Raw genomic sequence first — 26422 nt, 5'->3', positions numbered from 1 at the left:
AGGCAGAAAAATTGTTTGAACCTGGGAGGCGGAGGTTGCAGTGAGCCAACACCCTGCCACTGCACTCCAGCCTCGGCAACAGAACAAGATTCCATCTCAGAATCAAAAAAAAGAAAGCAGTGCTCAGCCTTACTAAGAAATGCTAATTAAGACAATGAAAGGCTCTTTACCCTAGTACAACAAATATTTTAGTGTCTCTAATATGAAATGTGGACAAAGTTTAAAAAGGTTTAACATTAGCCAGGTGTGGTGGCTCACACCTGTAATCCCAGCACTTTGGGGGGCTGAGGGGGGCCGATCACTTGAGTTCAGGAGTTTGAGACCAGCCTTGCCAACATGGTGAAACCCCATCTCTACTAAAAATACAAAAATTAGCCAGGCATGGTGGCGGGTGCCTGTAATCCCCGCTACTTGGGAGGCTGAGGCAGGAGAATCACTTGAACCTGGGAGGCAGAGGTTACAGTGAGCCGAGATCTCACCTCTGCACTCTAGCCTAGGTAACAGAGTGAGACTCTGTCTCAAAAAAACAGGTAGAACATTCGTATATTGCTAATAAGGTTGAAAACAGGTATATCTACTTTGAAAATCAACTTGGAATAATCTAATTAATGTGAAGATATGCAAATCCTACAGAAAAGGTTTTACAACCTTAGCACTTTAGACTTTGGTGTGGGGGCCTGTTCTGTGGACTACAGGATGTTTGGCATCATCCATGACCACCACCTACTAGATGCCAGTAGCACCCACTCACTCCCTCAGTTGTGACAACCAGTAACAAATATCTCCAATGTCAAATGACTCTATGGGGGAAAAAAAATCACCCTCACTGAGACCATTACCCTAGATTCCATAGCTCCATCCTCAATGCTTAGACCTAAAACAGTCTTTTTCAAACATTTCTCTCTTTTTTTTTTTTTTTAAAGACGGAGTCTCGCTCTGTCGCCCAGGCTGGAGTGCAATGGCCGGATATCAGCTCACTGCAAGCTCCGCCTCCCGGGTTTACGCCATTCTCCTGCCTCAGCCTCCCGAGTAGCTGGGACTACAGGTGCCCGCCACCTCGCCCGGCTAGTTTTTTGTATTTTTTTAGTAGAGACGGGGTTTCACCATGTTAGCCAGGATGGTCTCGATCTCCTGACCTCGTGATCCGCCCGCCTCGGCCTCCCAACGTGCTGGGATTACAGGCTTGAGCCACCGCGCCCGGCCTCTCTTTTTTTTTAAATAGAGATGAGGTGTCACTATGTTGCCCAGGCTGGTCTTGAACTCCTGAGCTCAAGCGATCCACCCACCTCCCCCTCCCAAAGTGTGGGGATTACAGGCGTGCACCACCGTGCCTAGCCACTTTTTCAAACATTTCTGCCTTAATCTGTAAGTAAGCCTTATGTATTTCACACACAAGTACACTTACAAAAAATTTTATAATTTAAACACATATCATTTTAAAATTTACTATGTGAAGCACTCTAGGTTTTTAAAAACCTTATCATGAGAGAAAGAAGACTTACAGTAATACAACCAACATGCATTAATCTAAAGAAAAGTAGGCTGGATTAAAAAAAAAAATTAAAAATTCCTGCCAAAGAATGTTGATAAGGTCACATTGCACGGCGATTTCAAAACATGCAAGAGGCCGGGCGCAGTGGCTCAAGCCTGTAATCCCAGCACTTTGGGAGGCCGAGACGGGCGGATCACGAGGTCAGGAGATAGAGACCATCCTGGCTAACACGGTGAAACCCCGTCTCTACTAAAAAAAAATACAAAAAACTAGCCGGGCGAGGTGGCGGGCGCCTGTAGTCCCAGCTACTCGGGAGGCTGAGGCAGGAGAATGGCGTAAACCCGGGAGGCGGAGCGAGACTCCGTCTCAAAAAAAAAGGACTTTATTGAGAAAAATCTGCCTGTGGACAATCACATTGTATTAATGTTAAGTTTCATTGTTGTTAATTGCATTACGGTTATATTGTTCTTATGAAATATACTCTGAAGGTATTTAGGGTTAAAGGGACATGATGTCTTCAACTTATTCTCAAATGGTTTATACATGTGGTTACTAAAATAACAAGCATTAAGACTAAGTCTTTCCTTAGTCATTTTTGTCTTAGAATGGTAACTTACTTCGTGTATCATTTCTCCTATTGTTATGTGTTGGTTTATTTGCTTCAGGTTGACATCTTGAGCTGTTCCGGGATCCAGGTCTTTCTTGACTCTCTGATCTTACATCATCTAAGTGGAGTGGTACCCACTTGTGCTTATTAGCTTGAAGAAAACAAAATAATATCATTTAAGGAAAAATGCACAATTTTCACTAAACCCTTGCAATTTGAAAGCACTCTGAACTTCAATCAAATAAGTGAAACACTTAATGTATATTTTAAGATTATTTGTAAAGAGGCCGGACACAGTGACTCATGCCTGTAATCCCAGCACTTTGGGAGGCTGAGATGGGTGGATGACTTGAGGCCAGGAGTTCAAGAACAGCCTAACATGGAGAAATCCTGTCTGTACTAAAAAGTACAAAAATTAGCCAGGTGTGGTGGCACACGCCAGTAATCCCAGCTACTCGGGAGGCTGAGGCACAAGAATAGCTTAAGCCTGGGAAGCGGAGCTTGCAGTGAGCCAAGATCATGCCAAAAGGCCGGGTGTGGTGGCTCACACCTGTAATCCTAGCACTTTGGGAAGCCAAGGCGGGCAGATTACCTGAGATCAGGAGTTCGAAACCAGCCTGGCCAACATGGCGAAACCCCATCTCTACTAAAAATACAAAAATTAGCTGGGCATGGTGGCACATGCCTGTAGTCCCAGCTACTCAGGAAGCTGAGACAGGAGAAATCCTTGAACCTGGGAGGCAGAGGTTGCAGAGAGCCAAGATCGTCCCACTGCACGAGACAAGACTCTGTCTCCAAACAAACAAACAAAAAAGTACATATACATACTATTCCTGTTTAGTACCTTAGGCTTAAAAAAAAAAAAAATCAGTTTAATTTAAAATTCTTAGGCTTTAGAATGGGATATACCTGATAAAACACTATAATGTATACTTTGGAAAGTTAGGCTTTAGGTTTGAAGCACTTTTAGTTCCAGATCACTGCCTAAAATATTAATTTACCCAGGATTTTTACTAATGAATGAGGTTTCTCAAAATATAAGAGGGAAAATGGATAACTACAAAATTTGTTTAACTTGACAGAACTTTTTACAGCTCTTATGCATCTTCCTAAGGACAAAAAACAAAAGCAATTTAACTTTTCTTGATGACTAAATGACAGTGTAACTATTTATGGTTATTCTATAGTGAAATTCTGAAGATCATCTATTCATGAATGCCATACCTCAGGTTTCAAAATGTTCAGTATTCTGCCCAATCTATATTTTCTACCAAAATAAAGACTCATGGGAATGAAAAAACTGCAAAGGTAATTTAAAAAGAAATATTAGTGTGCAACTACAATACTGATATCTTATAAATCCTGCAAACTATGGATCAAATGAAGAAAAGTGAATATAAATGCATCTAAAAAGGCTTTTAGGCCAGGTGCGAAGGCTCAAGCCTGTAATCCCAGCACTTTGGGAGGTCGAGATGGGCGGATCACGAGGTCAGGAGATCGAGACCATCCTGGCTAACATGGTGAAACCCCGTCTCTACTAAAAAAAAAAAAAAAAAAAAAAAAAAAAAAAAAAACCGACGAGGTGGTGGGCGCCTGTAGTCCCAGCTACTCGGGAGGCTGAGGCAGGAGAATGGCATAAACCCAGGAGGCGGAGCTTGCAGTGAGCTGAGATCTGGCCACTGCACTCCAGTCTCAGAGCGAGACTCCGTCTCAAAAAAAATAAAAATAAAAAAATAAATAAAAAGGCTTTTAATCTTATACTATAAATTTATGTCAATGAGATTCGGTGACATAAAGAAGCCCTTCTTTTGAAGTCAAAAATCTGTACTCTAGATCAATTAATAGCTTGATTATACGAATTGTTCTAACTACAAAACATCTGGGTTTTAGTGTTGACTGACCAGTTTTAATTGAAGCAATTAATAAAGACAAATTTTAGATCAGGATAACAAATCTGTCATCTGTATGGATTCTAGACAGTCAAGAACACTACTTATGTATGTAGGAAGCAGGAAATAGTTAAGTGATGAAGTAGTTAAGAAATGGGGAGGCTAAGCATGGTGGCGCACACTTCTAATCCCGGCACTTTGGCAGGTTGAGGCAGGTAGATCACTTGAGCTCAGGAGTTCAAGACCAGCCTGGCCAACATCGGGAAACCTTGTCTCTACAAAAAAATACAAAAATTAGCCAGGCGTGGGGGCACATGCCTGTAGTCCCAGCTACTCAGGAGGCTGAGGTGGGAGGATCACTTGAGCCCAGGTCATTGAGGCTGCAGTGGGCCATGAGCATGCCACTGAACTCCAGCCTGGGTGACACAGCAAGACCCTGTCTCAAAATTTTAAAAACATTTTTAAATTTAAAACTTAAAAAAAAAAGAAATAGGGATAAATTTTTCTAACAACCACCTGTTTGTCTTGTTGTCACTGTTTTTGAGCAATAAGCCTTTATTCATGGTATCAAGTAAACATCATGCTTATCCTGAACTAAGGATTAGTTATTTATTAAAAAGACAAACTGGGCCGGGCGCGGTGGCTCAAGCCTGTAATCCCAGCACTTTGGGAGGCCGAGACGGGTGGATCACGAGATCAGGAGATCGAGACCATCCTGGCTAACATGGTGAAACCCCGTCTCTACTAAAAATACAAAAAACTAGCCGGGCGAGGTGGCGGGCGCCTGTAGTCCCAGCTACTCGGGAGGCTGAGGCAGGAGAATGGCGTAAACCCAGGAGGCGGAGCTTGCAGTGAGCTGAGGTCCGGCCACTGCACTCCAGCCCAGGCGACAGAGCAAGACTCCGTCTCAAAATAAAAAAATAAAAAAAAAATAAAAAAAAAAAAAGACAAACTGTTCGGCCAGTCACGGTGGCTCACGCCTGTAATCCTAACACTTTGGGAAGCCGAGGCAGGTGGATTGTCTGAGCTCAGGAGTTCGAGGCCAGCCTGGGCAACACAGTGAAACCCCGTCTCTACTAAAATACAGAAAGTTAGCTGGGCGTGGCAGCGTGAGCCTGTAATCCCAGCTACTCAGGAGGCTGAGGCAGAAGAATTGCTAGAATCCAGGAGGAGGAGCTTGCAGTGAGCTGAGATCCGGCCACTGCACTCCAGCCTGGGTGACAGAGTGAGACTCCATCTCAAAAAAAAAAAAAAAAATAGAATCCTAACTCCAAGGCCCTGTACACCATGGACCTTGTCTATGTCTCTAACCTCATCTCCTGCTACTCTCCCAGAAAATCACCTTGCTTCAGTCACCAACAACTTAACAGTTTAAAGCCCTTTTCTGCCTAGAAGCGCGTGAAGACACTTTTACCAAGACTCCGACCACTGAATGAGTATATGCTTTTACAAAGCAGGTAAATCAAAAACTGTCCCTAGACACACGAAAAGTTCAGAGAAGAAAACGGAAAAGGATATGAAGACAGTATTTTTATTCCTTCAAAGTGTAATTTTGACAGGGGAATGCTATGAGGGAAAAGGCTGACTAAAAATTTTTTTTTTTTTTTTTCTTGAGACAGTGTCTTGCACTGTCGCCCAGGCTGGATTGCAATGGCGCAACCTCGGTTCACTGCAACCTCCACCTACTGGGTTCAAGCAATTCTCCTGCCTCAGCCTCCAGAGTAGCTGGGACTACAAGTGTGCACCACTGTGTTCGGCTAATTTTTTTTGTATTTTTAGTGGAGACAGGGTTTCACCATGTTGGCCAGGCTGGTCTCAAACTCCTGATCTCAAGTGATCCGCCCGCCTCAGCCTCCCAGAGTGCTAGGATTACAGGCGTGAGCCACTGTGCCTGGCCTATTCTCACTTTTCTCTTAGAAAAAAATGTATTTAATTTTCACAGTACTCCCTAAATATAGTAAGCAGTTCCAATGCAGATCTAAAAGAACAATAATTGTCACACAACTTTCCAAGAATGTATTTATAACTGTACCTCTAAGTGGAACTCCATTCCATTTTCTTGCATAGAATACAAGTTACATACAAAAAGGAAAGTCTAATAGTTCAGAAATGTTACAAAAGCAAATGAGTTACCACTGCAGATTGTTTATCCTGAAGAAATACAAACTATACATTTTTGACTATCAGAGATAAGTTAATGAAATACAATTCCTCATTACAACTTTCTTCAAAAACTAAAATCAAAATAAAGATATGGACAAACTGACCTCTCTTTCGTTGGTTACTTGACTGAGCCTCATCCTCACTGACATTTTCACCAGGACCATTTAACTTTGTTTCCCGATTTTCTTTGCTCTCACTGCTACTTCTCTTTTCAACCTTCTCTTCTTTTTCTTTTCTATTTTGTGGCTTTTTATTTCCTTGGCTGAGGACGCTCTGAAACTGCAAAAAGGTTTTCAGAATGAAATGATTTCCATTAATATTTTCACTAATACACCCAAAAATTTGCGGTAATATACCTAACTTAAAATTGCAAAACAAATGACAAAAACTGTTATCAAAAGCAAAAAATTACTTCTCAAAAGATAGTTAAAAGTAAAGCTGCAGACTAGGAGAAAGTATTTGCTAAGTATTTGACAAAGAACTTTTATCTAAAATACATAATGAACTTTCAAAACTCAGTAACAAGAAATCAATTCCACTTTTTTTTGGTGGGGAGGAAGGAGTCTCACTCTGTTGCCCAGGCTGGAGTGCAGTGCCACGATCTCGGCTCACTGCAGCCTCCACCACCTGGGTTCAAGCAATTCTCCTGCCTCAGCCTCCCTAGTAGCTGGTATTACAGGCACATGTCACCACACCTGGCTAGTTTTGTTTTTTTTTTTTTTAGTAGAGACGGGGTTTCGCCATGTTGGTCAGGCTGGTCTCAAACTCCTGACCCCAATGATTCACCCTCCTCAGCCTCCCAAAGTGCTGCAATTACAGGCATGAACCACTGCACCCAGCCTTCCATTTTTTTAAATGGGCAGATTGATCAGATACTTCATCAAAAAGATATACCGATGGCAAACCTATGACAAGATTATTGCATTCATTCATCAGAAAAATGTAAATTAAAACTGTAATGGGAGACCACTCCACATTTATTAGAATGGCTAAAATTTTTTTGTAACTTGACTATATTATGGGCAAGTAAAGATGGGTGCGGTGGCTCACACCTGTAATTCCAGCACTTTCGGAAGCCAAGGCAGGTAGATTAGTTGAGCTCAGGAATTTGAGACCAGACTGGGCACATGGCAAAACTCCATCTCTACAAAAATACAAAAAAATTAGCCAGGCATGGTGGTGCATGTCTATAATCCCAGCTAGTTGTGGGGATGAGGTAGGGGATCACTTGAGCCCAGGAGGTCAAGGCTACAGTGAGCTGAGATCATGCCAATGCACTCCAGCCTGGGTGACAAAGTGAGACCGGGTCTCACAAAAAAAAAAAAAAAAAAAAAAAAAAAAAAGAGAGGGAGTGAAAATGTGGAGTAACTGGAATTCACGTACACTGCTGACAGAAGTGCAAATTCGACAATTTCTTTTTTTTTTTTTTTTTTTTTTTTGGAGACGGGAGTCTCGCTCTGTAGCCCAGGCTGGAGTGCAGTGGCCGGATCTCAGCTCACTGCAAGCTCCGCCTCCCGGGTTTACGCCATTCTCCTGCCTCAGCCTCCCGAGTAACTGGGACTACAGGCGCCCGCCACATCGCCTGGCTAGTTTTTTTTGTATTTTTTGTAGTAGAGACGGGGTTTCACCGTGTTAGCCAGGATGGTCTCGATATCCTGACCTCGTGATCCACCCGTCTCGGCCTCCCAAAGTGCTGGGATTACAGGCTTGAGCCACCGCGCCCGGCCAAATTTGGCAATTTCTTAAAAAGCTAAAACAGGTAGCTACTGTATGATCCAGCCTAGTGACATATCCAAGAAAAAATGAAAAATTTTCTACACAAACGTTCATATAGAAGTTTTTTTGTTGTTGTTTTTGTTTTTTTTGTTTTTTTGTTTTTTTTTTTTGAGACGGAGTCTTGCTTTGTCGCCCAGGCTCGAGCGCAGTGGCCGGATCTCAGCTCACTGCAACCTCAGCTTCCCGGGTTCACGCCATTCTCCTGCCTCCGCCTCCCGAGTAGCTGAGACTATAGGCGCCCGCCACCTTGCCTGGCTAATTTTTTGTATTTTCAGTAGAGACGGGGTTTCACCGTGTTAGCCAGGATGGTCTCGATCTCCTGACCTCGTGATCCGCCCGTCTCGGCCTCCCAAAGTGCTGGGCCACCGCGCCCAGCCCATACAGCAGTTTTATCTGTATCAACCAAAACCCAAAATTAATCCAAATGTCCATTAACAATAGGTGAATGGAGGCCGGGCGCGGTGGCTCAAGCCTGTAATCCCAGCACTTTGGGAGGCCGAGACGGGCGGATCACGAGGTCAGGAGATCGAGACCATCCTGGCTAACATGGTGAAACCCCGTCTCTACTAAAAATACAAAAAAACTAGCCGGGCGAGGTGGCGGGCGCCTGTAGTCCCAGCTACTCGGGAGGCTGAGGCAGGAGAATGGCGTGAACCCGGGAGGCGGAGCTTGCAGTGAGCTGAGATCCGGCCACTGCACTCCAGCCTGGGCGACAGAGCGAGACTCCGCCTCAAAAAAAAAAAAAAAAATAAAATAAAATAAAATAAAATAAAATAAAATAAAATAATACTCACTCCAGTGTTCACTAATTCACTTGGTGTTGGCCAATTCTCCATATCGCTGAAATCACTAGCCTAAGAAGTAACAAATAAGTGTTAGGTCTGCAAATTAGTTTTAGAAATTTTAAGCAGAAAAAAACATTTTCTAAAATGAAAGAAGTTTTAATAATCATTTACATTCAGTTATATGCAGGCATCTGCCAAATTAATTTAAAAGTTTCTGCAAACAATAGAACATTTGCAATAAGAATGGCTTAATTTTACGATAAAACTTTCACCACTATTTAATGACATTAACTAAACTGAGTTATACATGATAGCAAAGGCATATATAGAGATTTGGATAAAGGTTATGATTCTCCATAATATTAACTTTAATCTAATACCAACAGTACAATTAAACAAAAATACACTTACAATAACCTAAGAGTTCTTAGCCTCAGTTTTCAAAAATCAGTACAGTTAAGAACTATTTCCTATGAAAACATACCTTGTTGGATTTCTTTGTCTTGAGTTTTCCTGCTTTTATAATTTTGAGGGAACCGAACTCTAAAGAAAATATATAGAATTGTTTTTTACAACTACTTCATTCAATAAATTTAACAAAATAACTATTATGTCAATTTCAGTAAATCAGTATAATCATCATTTCCAATAAAATCCAAAGTTCTAAGACTCAAATTCCTAGCAAAAAATCAACTCCATTTGACACATAGATTCAAGGTGGTCTTCAGTTTCCAAATCAAGAAGAAAGAAATATTAACAGTGTGTTACACTGAACGAACAGAACAATGCTTTCATTAATAGAATATAGGCTGGGCCTGGTGGCTCACACCTGTAATCCCAGCACTTCGGGAGGCCAAAGTGGACAGATCACTGGAGGTCAAGAGTTTGAGACCAGCCTGGCCAACATGGTGAAACCCCATCTCTACTAAAAATAGAAAAATTAGCCAGGTATGGTGGCACATGCCCAGAGTCTCAGCTACTCAGAAGGCTGAGGCAGGAGAATCGCTTGAACCCGGGAGGTGGATGTTGCAGTGAGCCGAGATCAAACCACTGCACTCCAGCTGGGGCGACAGAGCTAGATTCTGTCAAAAAAAAAAAAAAAAAAAGAATGTAACAGGAGAAAATTACAAATACAACTTTTTTTTTTTTTTGAGACAGAGTCTCTTATTTCTCTCATGCTGTTGGTAAGAGTATGAGGTAGTATTTCTTTCTTTTTTTTTTTTTGAGACAGAGTCTTCTCACTCTGTCACCCAGGCTGGAGTGCAGTGGCACAGCCTTGGCTCACTGCAACCTCCCCCTCCTGGGTTCAAGCCCTTCTCCTGCCTCAGCCTCCCAAGCAGCTGGGGTTACAGGTGCCTGCCACCACGCCTGGCTAACTTTTTTGGATTTTCAGGAGAGACAGGGTTTCACCATGTCAGCCAGGCTAGTCTCAAACTCCTGACCTCAAGTAATCCGCCCACCTTGGCCTCCCGAAGTGCCAGGATTACAGGCATGAGCCACTGCGCCCAGCCAAGGTGGTATATCTTTCAAGGGTAATCTGTCATCTAAAATGTATATAACCTTTTAATAAAAGAATTCCATTTTCAGGAAATTATCGGGAATCAAAAAAAGGTACAAAGATGTCTATATAGGATATTCAGTGCAACTTTGTTGATAATCCTTTTTAAATAGCCTCTACGTATTAACACACAAAATACTATATAACTTTTAGAAATCAGACAAAGCCGTGTATGTATTGACATGGAAAGAAGTCCACCAGGTTTTAAATATTTTACATATACAGGCCAGGCTCAGTGGCTCACACCTGTAATCCCAACAGCTTTGGGAGGCCAAGGCAGGCAGATCTCTTGAGGCCAGGAGTTCAAAACCAGCCTGGGCTAAATGATGAAACCCCATCTCTACTAAAAACACAAAAATCAACCAGGTGTGGTGGCGCACACCTGTAATTCCAGCTACTTGGGAGGCTGAGGCAGGAGAATCACTTGAATCCAGGGGTAAAAGCTGCAGTGAGCCGAGATTGTACCACTGCACTCCGGCCTAGGCAACAGAGTGAGGCTCTGATTCAAAAAAAAAAAAAAAAAAATTATATATACATACAGATTACAGGTAAAAGAAGCCTAAGAAAGGAAATTTTTCATTTTCTCATTGTTTTAACATGGAGGAAATCACATTGCATGTCATTAGAGAATACCTAAGACTGAAATAGCAAGCCAATTTAGGAAATTGTTTTAAATTAAAAAATTTTTCACATTAAAAAATATGTATATCCTTTTTTTTTTTTTTGAGACAGAGTCTCATTCTGTCACCCAGGCTGGAGTACAGTGGTGCAATCTTGGCTCACTACAACCTCCACCTCCCAGGTTCAAGCGATTCTCCTGCCTCAGCCTCCTGAGTAGCTGGGACCATAGGCGTATGCCACCACGCCCGACTAATCTTTTTACATTTTTAGTAGAGATGGGGCTTCACTGTTAGCCAGGATAATCTGGATCTCTGATCTCGTGATCCGCCTGCCTCAGCCTCCCAAAGTGCTGGGATTACAGGCGTGAGCCACTGCACCCGGCCTAAAACATGTATATTCATACAGATGAAATCTGTTTTTTGTTTCTAAGTAAGAAACAAGCCAGGCACAGGGGCTACGCCTGGAGGCTGAGGCATGAGAATCGCTTGAACCCAGGAGGCAGAGGTTGCAGTGAGCCAAGATCGTGCCACTGCACTCCAGCCTGAGGAACAGAGCGAGACTCCATCTCAAAAAAATAAATAAATAAAATAAAAGCAAATAAATAATAAAATGTTATTTTTAAATCCTGAGACCTACAAGGAAATAACCATAAACAGATAAGGAAAACAATATATATTTAAGGGCTAGGATACTTTAAACAAAAGCTACAACATAACAGAGCCTATTTCACTCAGTTTAATTCTTACGACCATAATCTTTTGGCAAAATTTTAATTAAGAAAATGCACTGATGATATCAATATTTCAAATTTTATCATATTCAAGGGAAAATGTAGTAAAAATTAGTGCTTTTAAAAATGTTAAGGGCTGGGCGCGGTGGCTCACACCTGTACTTCCAGCACTTTAGGAGGACGAGGTCGGCGGATCACCTAAGGTCAGGAGTTCAGACCAGCCTGGCCAACATGGTGAAACCCCGTCTCTACTAAAAATATAAAAACTAGCCAGGCGTGGTGGTGGACGCCTGTAATCCCTGCTACTCAGGAGGCTGAGGGAGGAGAACTGCTTGAACCCAGGAGACAGAAGTTGCAGTGAGCCGACACAGTGACACTGTACTCCAGACTCGGTGACAGAGTGAGACTCTGTCTCAAAAAAAAAAAAAAAAAAAAAAAGTGAAAGACAATTCTTAAATTCTAATAGTGGGAGTATCAATTTGTACAGTTACTTTAAAAAGCAACTTGTAAAGGCCAGCGTGGTGGCTCACGCCTGTAATCCTAGCACAAATAAAAAATAAAAATAAGAATTTAAAAATTTAAAAAAGAAATAAATAAAAAGCAACTTGTAAACTAAAAGAAATGCCCTATAACCTACCAATTCTACTTCTCAGCATCTACCCTAGAGAAAGGCACACATGGATATAAGATGCATAAAAATGTTCGGTTTCCTCACCTAAATACAAAAATGAAAAAAAATCAAGATGATCAATAGGTAAATATCTAAATTAACTATGTCAGCTATATTTAGGGCCATTCCTTAGTTGTTTTTTGTTTTTTTTAATTGAGATGGCGTTTCACTATGTTGCCCAGGCTGGTCTCAAATTCCTGGCCTCAAACCCTGGTCACCTTGGTCTCCCAAAGTGTTAGGATTACAGGTATGAGCCACCACGGCGGGCCATCCTCAGCCTTTTTTTTTTTTGAGATGGAATTTCACTCGCCAGGCTGAAATGCAATGGCACCATCTTGGCTCAGTGCAACCTATGCCTCCCAGGTTTTTAAGCAATTCTCCAGCCTCAGCCTCCCAAGTAGCTGGGATTACAGGTGCTGGCCACCACCCTCGGCTGATTTTTGTATATTTAGTAGAGATGGGGTTTCACCATGTTGGCCAGGCTGGTCTGGAACTCCTGACCTCAGGTGATCTGCCTGCTTCAGCCTCCCAAAGTGCTCAGATTAAGGGCATGAGCCACCACGCCCGACCGGTCCTCAGCAATTTTTAAAAGGAGTTTAGATTTAGTAAATTCTTTTGAGACCGAGTCTTGCTCTGTCACCCAGGTTGGAGCGCAGAGGCGCCATCTTGGCTCACTGCAAGCTCCACCTCCCGGGTTCACCCCATTCTCCTGCCTCAGCCTCCCCAATAGCTGAGACTACAGGTGCCTGCCACTATGTCCAGCTAACTTTTTTTGTATTTTTAGTAGAGACAGGGTTTCACCGTGTTAGCCAGGATGGTCTCGATCTCCTGACCTCATGATCCACCCACCTCAGCCTCTACCTCCCAAAGTGCTGGGATTACGGGCGTGAGCCACTGTGCCCGGCCTCAGTGAATTATCTTAAGGTGACATGAAAGTTTTTTATTTTTGTAAAGAGAATATATTTATGCATTTTTTTCTATATAACTTACTTAAAATGGTATTTCATGGCCGTGGGATTACACGCCTGTAATCCCAGCACTTTGGGAAGCCGAAGCAGGTGGATCACGAGGTCAGGAGATCGAGACCATCCTGGGTAACACAGTGAAACCCTGTCTCTGCTAAAAATACAAAAAAATTAGCCAGGCGTGGTGGTAGGTGCCTGTTGTCCCAGCTACTCGGGAGCTTGAGGCAGTAGAACGGCGTGAACCAAGGAGGCGGAGCTTGCAGTGAGCCGAGGTCGGGCCACTGCACTCCAGCCTGGGTTACACTCCAGCCTGCACTGGCCTGTAGGGAGACTCTGTCCCCCTCAAAAAAAAAAAAAAAGGTATTTAATTAGGGTAACAACAGTAAGCTTACTTGAGGTTTCTAAGAACCAAACAGGAGAAAATAAGGTTGAAGAACCAAATAGTAGGAGAAAAGAGGGTTGATGATGAACATAGGGTTCAAGAAAAGAAAGAATAAAAGAAATCAGTATTTTTTACACATCATATTTTTATGAGTAAAAGAATGGAAACTATACTAGAATGCTGATGTTTAACAGGCAAAAAACAACCATAACTACAAGTAAGGAATTAATAAACCCATATTGTGATTTTAATAAAGAATCTGCGCCCTTTCCGTCTAGCGGCAGCCATCAGGTAAGCCAAGATGGGTGCATACAAGTAAATCCAGGAGCTATGGAGAAAAGCAGTCTAATATCATGCGCTTTCTTCTGAGAGGAGGTTGCTGGCAGTACTGCCAGATCTCTGCTCTCCATAGGGCTCCCCACTCCACTCGGCCTGATAAAGCACGCCAACTGGGCTACAAGGCCAAGCAAGTTTACGTTATATATAGGATTCGTGTTTGCCATGGTGGCTGAAAACACCCAGTTCCTAAGGGTGCAACTCACAGCAAGCCTGTCCATCTTGGTGTTAACCAGCTAAAGGTTTGCTCAAAGTCTTCAGTTTGTTGCAAAGGAGCGAGCTGGATGCCACTGTGGGGCTCTAAGAGTCCTGAATTCTTACTGGGTTGGTGAAGATTCCACATACAAGTTTTTTGAGGTTATCCTCATTGATCCATTCCATAAAGCTATCAGAAGAAATCCTGACACCCAATGGATCACCAAACCAGTCCACAAGCATAGAGAGATGCATGGGCTGCCATCTGCAGGCCCAAAGAGCCATGGCCTTGGAAAGGGCCTTAAGTTCCACCACACTACTGGTGGTTCTCACCAGGCAGCTTGGAGAAGGCGCAATACTCTCCAGCTCCACTGTTATGGTCAATATAAGTAAAGTTTGTAAAATTCATACCTATAAACAATTTAGGACACTCATGTCTGCTAACAGGTGTTATTTACCTGTTGAAACTAGTCTGCAGGCTGTTTCACGAATGCTTTGTCAAATTAAGAAAAGTTGGCCGGGCGTGGTGGCTCACGCCTGTAATCCCAGCACTTTGGGAGGCTGAGGCGGGTGGATCACGAGGTCAGGAGATTGAGACCATCCTGGCTAACACGGTGAAACCCCATCTCTACTAAAAATACAAAAAAATTAGCCGGGCGTGGTGGCAGGCGCTTGTAGTCCCAGCTACTCAGGAGGCTGAGGCAGGAGAATGGCGTGAATCGGGGAGGCAGAGCTTGTAGTAAGCTGAGATGGTGCCACTGCACTCCAGACCGGGAGACACAGCAAGACTCCGTCTCAAAAAAAAAAAAAAAAGAAGAAAGAAAAGTTAAAGTGCAATACTGTTTGAAGAGAATAAGTTATGGTGTATCTTCTTTCTAATAAGATAAACTTTTTTGGCTTTGTTTTATCTTGTTAGGGTGTTATATGTCTGTATAAAACATACTGTATGATATAATAAGTTTAAAATAAATTATTTAAAAGAGGGAAAAAAAAAGAAATCTGCAAGGCCAGGCTCACACCTGTAATAGCACCACTTTGGGAGGCTGAGGCGGGGAATCCTTTGAGGCCAAGAGTTCAAGACTAGGCCTGGGCAACATAGGGAGACCCTGTCTCTAAAAATAATAAAAATAGCTTGAGTTCAAGAGTTCTGAGACCAGCCTAGGCAACATAGCAAGATACTGTCACTATTTTTAAATTTAAAAAATAAAAATAAAATAATTTGCCAGGCATGGTAGCACACGCCTGTAGTCCTAGCTACTTGAGAGGCTGAGGCAGGAGGGCCCCTTGGTCCCAGGAGTTATAGGCTGCAGTGAGCTATGACTGTACCACTGTACTCCAACTCTAGCCTGGGTGACAAAGTGAGACCCAGTCTCTTAAAAAAAAAAAAAAAAAAAAAAAAAAAAGCTGCGCACAGTGGCTCACACCTATAATCCCAGCACTTTGGGAGGCCAGAGTGGGTCAATCATCTGAGGTCCAAAATTCAAGATCAGCCTGGCCAACATGGTGAAACCCCATCTCTTCTAAAAATACAAAAATTATGCAGGCATGGTGGCAAGCACCTGTAATCCCAGCTACTCAGAAGGCTGAAGCAGGAGAATCGCTTGAACACGCGAGGTGGAGGTTGCAGTGAGCCGAGACTGAGCCATTGCACTCCAGTTTGGGCGACAAGAGCGAGGCTCCATCTCAAAAAAAAAAAAAGGAGGTATCCAAAATGAAACTAATGCCAAGTCAGGACACAGATGAGGGAAGTTCCTTCTGGTCTCACGACTAAATTTCAAGATAGCAGGCCTCTTGGATGGGCAGCAACTTTGGCTGAAGAGTGCCTTATCTGGATTTCTGGAAACAGCAACACATGATCAAAATCATCCTAAAAGTGGAAGAAAGTCTCTCACAAGGGCCGAGGCATCAAGAATCTGGTTCACTTAGATCTGCAGGTTGTAATGTAGAGAAGATTCATAATTTCTGTCCTGAAATACTCTCCCATCTGTTTCCTATGTTTCTAACTGTAGTAAGAAACTTCCTGGCAAAATTTTGTGGATGGAATTCCTTTACCTTATTAACAGAGTGACAGTAAATTCAAGTTTGAGCAGGATAGACCTGATTTAAGCCTGTTATTTCAACACAATTATCTCTCTCAAAGAGTATCCTGTTTTGTAGAATTATACAATTTATATTGTATAAATTATTATTATTATTATTTTTTGAGACGGAGTCTCGCTCTGTCGCCCAGGCTGGAGTACAGTGGCGCGATCTTGGCTCACTGCAAGCTCCGCCTCCCGGGCTTACGCCATTCTCCCGCCTCAGCCTCCCGAGTAACTGGGACCACAGGCGCCCGCCACCTCGCCTGGCTAGGTTTTTTGTATTTTTTTAGTAGAGACGGGGTTTCACCGTGTTAGCCAGGATGGTCTCGATCTCCTGACCTCGTGATCCGCCCATCTCGGCCTCCCAAAGTGCTGGGATTACAGGCTTGAGCCACCGCGCCCGGCCTATATTGTATAAATTATACAATCACTAATAGATAACTAATAGATTTAGAGGTACCCACTGTGAACTTTAAACAACCTCTGGTCCTATTTCTTTACTTCTTAAGTTGCAAATTTGCTTAAGAAAATAGAAAGCCCGGCCGGGCGCGGTGGCTCAAGCCTGTAATCCCAGCACTTTGGGAGGCCGAGACGGGCGGATCACGAGGTCAGGAGATCAAGACCATCCTGGCTAACATGGTGAAACCCCGTCTCTACTAAAAAATACAAAAAAAAACTAGCCAGGCGAGGTGGCGGGCGCCTGTAGTCCCAGCTACTCGGGAGGCTGAGGCAGGAGAATGGCGTAAACCCGGGAGGCGGAGCTTGCAGTGAGCTGAGATCCGGCCACTGCACTCCAGCCTGGGTGGCAGAGCAAGACTCCCTCTCAAAAAAAAAAAAAAAGAAAAGAAAATAGAAAGCCCAAGACCAAGCATGGTGGCTCACCCCTGTAATCCCAGCACTTTGGGAGGCCAAGGCAGGCAGATCTATTGAGGTCAGGAGTTCAAGACCAGCCTGGCCAGCGTGGTGAAACCCCGTCTCTACTAAAAATACAAAAAAAAAAAGAATTAACTGGGCATGGTTGCGCGCACCTGTAGTCCCAGCTACTCAGGACGCTGAGACAGGAGAACTGCTCAAACCTGGGACCAGGTGGGGGGTTGCAGTGAGCCAAGATTGTGCCATTGCACTCCAGCCTGAGTGACAGAGCGAGACTCTGTCTCAAAAAAAAAAAAAAAAAAAAAAAAAAGGAAAGAAAATAGAAAGCCCGGCCGGGCGCGGTGGCTCACACCTGTATCCCAACACTTTGGAAGGCGGAGGTGGGAGGATTACCTGAGGTCGGGAGGTCAAGACCAGCCTGACCAACATGGAGAAACCCCATCTCTACTAAAAATATAAAAATCAGCCAGGCATGGTGCTGCATGCCTGTAATTCCAGCTACTCGGCAGGCTGAGGCAGAAGAATCACTGGAACCCAGGAGGTGGAGGTTGCGGTGAGCCGAGATCACACCATTGCACTCCAGCCTGGGCAACAAGAATGAAACTCCGTCTCAAAAAAAAAAAAAAAAGGCCAGGCGCGGTGGCTCACGCCTGTAATCCCAGCACTTCGGGAAGCCGAGGCGGGTAGATCACGAGGTCAGGAGATTGAGACCATCCTGGCTAAAACGGTGAAACCCTGTCTCTACTAAAAATACAAAAAATTAGCCGGGCATGGTGGCGGGCGCCTGCAGTCCCAGCTACTCGGGAGGCTGAGGCAGGAGAATGGCGCGAACCCGGGAGGCGGAGCTTGCAGTGAGCAGAGATCGCACCACTGCACTCCAGCCTGGGCGACAGAGCGAGACTCTGTCTCAAAAAAAAAAAAAAAAGAAAGAGAGAGAGAGAGAAAACAGTAAATACAAAGTTGCCAGGCAGGCTGGCTTATACCTGTAGCCCCAGCACTTTGCAGGGGCTAAGGCAGGAGGATATCTTAACCCCAAGAGCTCAATATCAGCCTGGGCAACAAAGTGGGATTCTGTCTATACAAAAAAAAAAAAAAATCAAAAATCATTAGCCAGGCATAGCTAATTCCATGGAATGACATGCATGCCTGTCATCCCAACTACTTGGGATGCCAAGGCAGGGGAATTGCTTGAGTTCAGGAGGTCAAGGCTGCAGTGAGCTACGATCTCACCACTGCAATAGAGCAAGACTGACGATCTATCTACCTATTTAAATAAATTAAAGTAAAATGTATTAAGTAAATTAAATAATATTAAATAAATAAATAAATGGAAGCCAAGGCAGCCAGGTTATAAGTGGCACTCTGGTATTATGAACCAGAAGAGATGAGTCCATCCATGTTATTCATTTATAATGCCCAGAAATCTTGCCAGCAGTCAACTAGCTAGTTAGTAACAAATACCTGCACTATAACCCAAGTCTCTCAAAACAGTACATTTCTACACTACAATCTCTTTTATCTAAGTTACCTAAGTTATGCAAATAGAGTGTGGTCCTATTTCTTTACTCCTGAAGTTGTAAATTTGCTGAAGAAAATAGAAAGCCTGATTACGTCTGTAATCCCTGCACTTTGGGAAGCAGGAGGATTGCTTGAGGCCAGCAGTTCAAGACCAGCCTGGGCAACACAGAGAGACCCCATCTGAGGAAGCAAGGAAGGAAGGAAGGAAGGAAGGAAGGAAGGAAGGAAGGAAGGAAGGAAGGAAGGGAGGAAGGGTGGGAGGGAGGGAGGGAGGGAGGTGCAGAGTCAGTGTTGAGAAGAGACCATGGTTACTACACTATTACTACACTATTCCAGGTCTGAAAGATGGTCTTCCTGCCAGTGCGGAATGGATTCCATTCAAAGACAGAAAAGAGTTGCCTACACAAGACAACAGCAAAACTGAAATTCCCATGAACCATACCATAAAACTAGTATCACAGTGTTCTTCATCTCCAGTGAAGACTGGAGAATGAAAGCATCAATAGGTTAACTGTTAAATATTTTTCACAGGTCATTTGCAATTAACATTCCCAAGGCTTACCTTGACAGTTTGTAAAGTTCTATTATTATTATTATTTTAAATGTGGTCTTGCTATATTGCTCAGGCTAGAATGCAGTGGCTATTCACAGGCACTATGATAGGACACTACAGCCTCAAATTCCTGGGCAAAACCGATTTTTCCGGTCTCAGCCTCCCAAAGAGCTAAAACTATAGGCACACACTACCATGCATGGCTTCAAAGTTTTTTTTTTTTTTTTTTTTTTTTTTTTTTTTTTTTTTTTTGAGACGGAGTCTTGCTCTGTCACCCGGGCTGGAGTGCTGTGGCCGGATCTCAGCTCACTGCAAGCTCCGCCTCCCGGGTTCACGCCATTCTCCTGCCTCAGCCTCCAGGGTAGCTGGGACTACAGGCGCCGCTACCTCGCCCGGCTAGTTTTTTGTAGTTTTTTTTAGTAGAGACGGGGTTTCAACGTGTTAGCCAGGATGGTCTCGATCTCCTGACCTCGTGATCCGCCCGTCTCGGCCTCCCAAAGTGCTGGGATTACAGGCTTGAGCCACCGCGCCCGGCCGGCTTCAGTTTTAAAATCTGTAATACTGGTTTTATGATCAACAAAGGGTTCCTACTTGGTAATTCACTGAATGTACAATTGTCTATAAGTCTAGAAGTAGAGAGGTGAAACAGCAAATAAGATGATTCACTAGGGTTTTCTTGTTTTCTTTCTTTGCTCAATTTTAGAGTGCTTGCCACTGGGTTTTAAAAAAGAAAAAAAAAATAAAAACTTTAAGAGGTCTTTACTTAACAGTGCTCTCTTCAGTTAGTAACAGGAGTAAACAAACAGCTCTTTACAGCGAGGAAGGAATTATGCCAATATTAAATCTGGAGCAAACTGTTAAGGTTTTTTCTGCAAGTATCAAAAGTTACTAACAATTAATTAGGAATATTTCTGTGCAAAGGCAAGAGAATCAATTAACACTTATCTCCCTCTATTGGAGAGTTCCTCTGAAGAAATGTTAACATAACATAACAGGTGCTTGTAACAATCGCTTTTTTTTTTTTTGAGAGGGAGTCTTGCTCTGTCACCCAGGATGGAATGCAGTGGCTCAGTCTTGGCTCACCGCAACCTCCGCCTCCCAGGTTCAAGTGATTCTCCTGCCTCAGCCTCCTGAGTAGCTGGTATTACAGGCACGCACCACTACATCAGGCTAATTTTTGTATTTTTAGTAGAGACGGGGTTTCCGCCATGCTGGCCAGGCTGGTCTCAAACTCCTGACCTCAGGTGATCCACCCGCCTCGGCCTCCCAAAGTGCTGGGATTACAGGCGTGTGCCACCGCGCACCGCCAATTGCCTTACATTTACACCACATCTTCATCGCATTTGATCCTCACAAGCCAGTAAACATGCTCTAATATTTCCTATTCTACTGCTAACCTTTAATTTTAAATAAGAATGAAGACTTGCAAGTAAACAGCTGTCATTTGCATATAAAAAGTTCAACTCATTTACAACTTAATTGAGAAAGTAGAATATACAGGGTTTTTTCTGGTTTTTTGTCTTTTTGTTTTTTTGGGGTTTTTTTGAGACAGAGTTTCGCTCCTGTTGCCCAGGCTGGAATGCAGTGGCTCCATCTCAGCTCACCGCAACCTCCGCCTCCCGGGTTCAAGCGATTCTCCTGCCTCAGCCTCCCGAGTAGCTGGGATTACAGGCATGCGCCACTACGCCAGGTTAATTTGTATTTTTAGTAGAGTCAAGGTTTCTCCGTGTTAGTCAGGCTGGTCTCGAACTCCCGAGCTCAGGTGATCCACCCGCCTCAGCCTCCCAAAGTGCTGGCATTACAGGCCACGGCGCCCGGTCAGATACTGCTTTTTGTCGTGGTTTTTATTTCTATTTTAACTTTTTTTTTTTTTTGAGAGGTAGTCTCACTCTGTTGCCCAGGCTGCAGTGCAGTGGCGCAACCTCCACCTCCCGGGTTCAAGCAATTCTCCCTGCCTCAGTCTCCCGAGTAGCTGAGATTACAAGGGCCCGCCACCACGCCTGGCTAATTTTTGTATTTCTAGCAGAGATGGGGTTTCGCCATGTTGGCGAGGCTGGTCTCCAACTCCTGACCTCAGGTGATCCACCCGCCTCGGCATCCCAAAGTGCTGGGATTACAGGCGTGAGCCACCGCGCCCACCCATTTTAACTTTCTTAAGTTGCAGTTGATATAATCAAAATAAAGCACCGAGGGCCATACTGCATTGGCCAGCCTTCAAATACAGTGGCATAATCTTATCTCTTCAAAAGGGAAGGAGAGCTGACAATGCTAGAAAACCATTTACATAATGTGCAATCCACGCTCGCATGTCAACCATCCTATTTAATTATTTTCCAGCACACTCATAACTTAAAGCACTTTAAAAACCACATTTAAAGTCTCATTTTTAATATGACTGCTTAGCAGTGTTTCGAAAACCTTGAGATTTTCATCTTATTATTTCACACTAAAAGACTACAATCGCGCTTCCACTTACGAATAAATCCCCTTGCTCTGACTTGCTTCAATCCTTTAAAAAAAAAAAAAAAATCCACCAAAACTTTCCCATACGAAGCACTGCAATATCTAAAGTTAGCTACTTTCCCAAGTCACTAACACGTGGGGACAAAACACAATCGCAACCGCGCCAGCAGGGCTGCGCCGCCAAGCTACCCGCTCGGTGCCCCCATCAGGCAAGGAGAACCTGAGGTCCCACCTCTTCCTGCCGCTCCCTTCCCAGATGCCCATGTATGTAAATAGGCAGAGTGAATGACACCTTGGAACAAATTACATCCGACTGACAGGGAAGGGAGGCCTGCCGTTACCCGGGCCCGGCGACCGCTACCGCCGCCACGCGCCGGCAAGTCCCGCAAGTCGCCCCTGCCCTCACCCTGCCAGTGCCCAACGCACAGCAACCACAGACCTGCCTCCAGGGTTTCCAGCGGGGGAGGCGGTGGACCTGTCGTGTCTGGGGACAGGTGCTGGGGAGGCTTTTTGGTCCAGGGATTTCCCTTAGGCGGCAGCGGCGGCGGCTGCCGCTTTTCCGCAGGGCCAGCTGCCGCCTCTTCCAGGGCGTCCTCGGCCGGCGGATCCCGCAGCAACGGCGGCAGCGGCGACGGCGGCGGCGGCGGCGGCTCCCCGCCGAAGGGGCCACCTGGCCCACGCGCCTTGTGCGCCAGGTGCAGCGCCAGGGGCCTCACGGGGACGGCCGCCTGGGGCACGCTGCGTCCCAGCACCAGCGCCGGCGACGGCTCTCCCCGCGCCCCAGCGCTAGTGGCGGCCGCGGCCCTCTCCTCCCTCGCCGCCTCTTTGCCCTCACGTTCGGGCGGGGGCGGCTGCTCGGCCGGCCGGTTCGCCGCGGCCAACAGCGACTCCCTCTCAGCAGTCACCGCGGGCGGATCCTCCCGAGAATGGGCGGCGGGCACCGGGGCGCGAGCAGACATCGTCCCTCTGCCCCAGCCGCCCCGGCCGGGGTGGCCCCGAGGCCAGGGAGCCCGACTGCCCGTCTCTCCGCCCGGACACCGACAGGCTCCAGCTGGGGGCAGAGAATCTGAGAGCCCGGCGGCCGTGGCCGCCACTGCCGCCGCCCGCCGAGGCCGCGCAGCGCCCGGCGTGACGCCCCTCCCCGCACCGAACGGAGCGCCAACCGCCCGCCGGCCCCGTCCTCTCCGCGACGCACGCCCGGAGCCCGCCACCACGCGCCGGGAGCCGCAGCCGGGAGCCGCGAGCTCTCACCTGGCGCAGGGCAGCCGCGGAGGCGCAGCACGCAGGGGCCTAGGAGCTTTACCCGAGTTGGGGAGGCGCGAGCAGCCAGAGCCGGTAACTGCCCGCGGAGGCGTGGAGACGGCGAGGAGGGGCGGCCCGAGGGCACGGGGCGGGGTCTCCCTGAGGAGCGTGACGTGGCTACTCACCGGCTCCTTCCCTCGCCTGGCCACCCGCGGGAGCTGACGGATTCGACCGCCCGGGTGCCGCCCGGCCCGAAGGCCTGCCCCGCCCCAGAGGCCCTCCCAGTTCGAGGGAGGACTAAGGGGACGACTCCTGGCTCACGGTCTGAGGCCGCCCCTACTGCGGGCTCAGGGGCGGGGCGCGCATCAGGCCTCTGTGGCTCGCGGCCTGCCCCCGCGGCGACGGTGGCCAAGGGCCTGAGCGGGCCGCGCACATGGCGCCGGGAGGACCGGGCGCTTGATTTGCCCTTAGGCCCTAAAGCTGGGTCGCGGCTAGGCTAAGGGAGGGGACGCGGTGTCGACCCCCTGCCTGGGGCGGCTCCCAAGTGAAGTGGGCTCCCGGGCCCGGCCGCTTTGCCCCCTGGCGTCCGGCGCCTCCCCCCGGTGAAAGTTGCCTCCTGGCGCCTCCGGGCACCGCGATCACCTATAATCTTGAGCCACGTCCGAGATGAAACGGAGTTACCTCCCGGTGACTGTTTAGGAAACCTTTGCCCAGGCGTTCGGTTTAGTGCGCTTGCCCGCCCAGATTCCCACCCACTAACTAAAAGAGTTTTAAAGGGTTCCTGAGTAAATTAAATAGTATTTCGCCGGCTTTAAAATTTTTTTGTTGTTTCTTTAATTTGGGGAAACAGCACTTAATTATAAATTAACCATATTCCCAATAGGCTTTTTCTTCCTGGAATGGATATTAAAATGGTACAAAGACGTTTCGATAATAAATCGGATACGAGCTTTCTACTTGGCACTCACATTCACTTAGAGATGATACTCGTTCCATATGCTTGTATTTTTTAGTCATTGTTTGTGTTCTGGTGCAAGGTAGCTGAGAGCAGGTTCCGCCGCTGATGTTTCTTTTTCCGAGCCCCACAACCCCATAGCCTTGTTAAATAAATTATCCGTGCTCGCCTTTTGTATGGGCTTGCAACCCCCACCCCACGTCCAATAGGTCTCGCTTCAGTTACATTCAACCCGACGTTAATACTTTTTGCTTACTCAAAAGCTGTACTCGGCATAAATGATTTTCCTAAGGCTAATAACCTATTTATACATAACAGCTATGAACAATAAAGGTTTTCTTGTTTTCCGTGTCAGTGATCTCCAGTTTACCTGACCCTAAGTAACCTAGAGAACCTTGCTGCAATTAAACGGGGATTGTACTTCCACCTATATTCCCAGCCATCTTTACTAGCTCTGTTATTAGTGGCGCTTTGTTTTTCTGTTTGTTTGTTTGTTCGTTTGAGACGGAGTCTCACTCTGTCGCCCAGGCTGGAGTGCAGTTGCCCGATCTCAGCTCACTGCAAGCTCCGCCTCTGGCCTCTCGGGTTCACGCCATTCTCCTGCCTCAGCCTCCCGAGTAGCTGGGACTACAGGCGCCCGCCACCACGCCCCGCTAATTTTTTTTATTTTTTAGTAGAGACGGGGTTTCACCGTGTTAGCCAGGATGGTCTCCATCTCCTGACCTCGTGATCCGCCCGTCTCGGCCTCCCAAAGTGCTGGGATTACAGGCTTGAGCCAGCGCGCCCGGCCTATCGCTTTGTATTTTTTTTGGTGGTGGTGGTGGTTGTTTGAGACAGAGTCTCACTCTGTTGGCCCAGACTGGAGTACAGTGGTGTGATCTCGGCCAACTGCAACCTCTGCCTCTGAGGCTCAAGAGATTCTCCTGCCTCAGCCTCCTGAGTAGCTGAGATTACAGGCATGCCACTACCACCCGGCTAATTTTTGTATTTTTAGTCGAGAGGGGGTTTCAACATGTTGGCCAGGCTGGTCTTGAACTCCTGACCTTAAATGATCCACCCGCCTCGGCTTCCCAAAGTGCTGGGATTACAGGCGTGAACCACCGCGCCTGGAGTTCCTTTTTTTTTTTGGAGGTAATGTCTCTCTGTGCCCAGGCTAGAGTGCAGTGGCGCAGTCACGGCTCACTGCAACCTCTGTCTCTCGGGTTGAAGGGATTCTCATGCCTTAGCCTCTGAGTAGCTGAGATTACAGGCTCCCACCACCACACCCGGCTAATTTTTGTATTTTTGGTAGAGATGGTGTTTCACCATGTTGGCCAGGCTGGTCTCGAACTCCCGGCCTCAGGTCAGCACCCCCTCCCCCCACCTTGGCCTCTCAAAGTGCTGGGATTACAGGCGTGAACCACCACGCCCAGTCTCACACCTCTGTAAAGGGTCCTTTTAATAATAAACTTAAAATTCCAAAATTTGAGCTTTCTGTCTGATTTTAGTTTCATCTGACTGACCCAATTTGCTGTTATTAACCTTTATCTTGTTACTTCATTCTGCCTCTGCAGCTACGTGCTGGACTCTTCCTCTGCTTCTTAGTTCAAAATCAAGGATAAAAGACTGCTTGAGCCTAGTTATTTTTTCCAGCCAGATTATATAAGTCATTAGCCAATCTGCGGATTATCTGCCCTTGAGTAGGGTATTCACCTGGTCTGGAAGAACAAATTATTTGGTTCAAAACACTGCCATCGGCCAGGCGCGGTGGCTCACGCCTATAATCCCAGCACTTTGGGAGGCCGAGGCTGGCGGATCACGAGGTCAGGAGTTCGAGACTAGCCTGGCCGACACGGTGAAACTCTGTCTTTACTAAAAATACAAAAATTTAACTGGGCATGGTGTTGTGAGCCTGTAGTCCCAGCTACTTAGTAGGCTGAGGCAGAAGAATTGCTTGAACCTGAGAGGCAGAGGTTGCAGTGAGGTGGCACCACTCCACTCCAGCCTGGGCTACAGGGCGAGAGTCCATCTCAAAAACAAACAAAAAAACACTGCCCTCTGGGTTGGCGTGGTGGCTCACGCCTGTAATCCCAGCACTTTGGTAGGCCAAGGCAGGTGGATCACTTGTGGTCAAGAGTTCGAGACCAGCCTGACCAACATAGTGAAACCCCGTCTCTACTAAAAATACAAAAAATTAGCCGGGCGTGGTGGCACATGCCTGTAATTCCAGCTACTCAGCGGCTGAGGCAGGAGAATCCCTTGAACCTGGGAGGCAGAGGTCACAGTGAGCCGAGATTGTGCCACTGCATCCAGCCTGGGTGACAGCGAAACCCTGTCTCAAACAAAAGAAGAAAGAGAAAAAGAAACTCTGTAGAGAAATTAAGCAAAAGTTTTTAATCAGCTTCTCAATACTTATCACAGCTTGTTTTAATCAATTTATAAATATTCACTGACTGATTACTATGATCCAGTAACTGATTTGGTGAACTAGTCACTTCAGGAACTTACACAGAGAGGCAAAATGCATAGTGCAATGACTTTCACATCTAATGACTTAATATGTATAATTTAACCAAAAGTTTCAGAAAA

The 26422-nt window shown here is 45.9% G+C and overlaps 1 protein-coding gene across 13 annotated transcripts in view; it reads right to left on the bottom strand.

Moving 5' to 3' along the window:
- LARP1B (La ribonucleoprotein 1B) overlaps positions 1-23937 on the bottom strand; it is a 154559-nt gene extending 130622 nt beyond the window's left edge. For 6 of the 13 annotated variants that reach the window (XM_010378503.2, XM_030918001.1, XM_030918035.1 and 3 more), the window contains exons 1-5: positions 22097-22837; positions 9197-9255; positions 8722-8781; positions 6256-6430; positions 2110-2250 (exon numbers count right to left, since the gene is read on the bottom strand). In XM_010378503.2, coding sequence (XP_010376805.2) covers positions 2110-2250; positions 6256-6430; positions 8722-8781; positions 9197-9255; positions 22097-22616 — 955 coding nt within the window. In that variant the 5' untranslated portion in view covers positions 22617-22837. The other 7 variants (XM_010378508.2, XM_010378507.2, XM_030918018.1 and 4 more) reach the window with 6 other exon arrangements.
- Positions 23938-26422: the final 2485 nt, after the last annotated feature.

Source organism: Rhinopithecus roxellana, chromosome 2 (genome assembly GCF_007565055.1).
Source record: "Rhinopithecus roxellana isolate Shanxi Qingling chromosome 2, ASM756505v1, whole genome shotgun sequence".
Classification (NCBI taxonomy): Eukaryota; Metazoa; Chordata; class Mammalia; order Primates; family Cercopithecidae; genus Rhinopithecus; species Rhinopithecus roxellana.
Note: the sequence above shows the minus strand (reverse complement) of the source record. Positions and strands in the feature narration are given on the sequence as shown.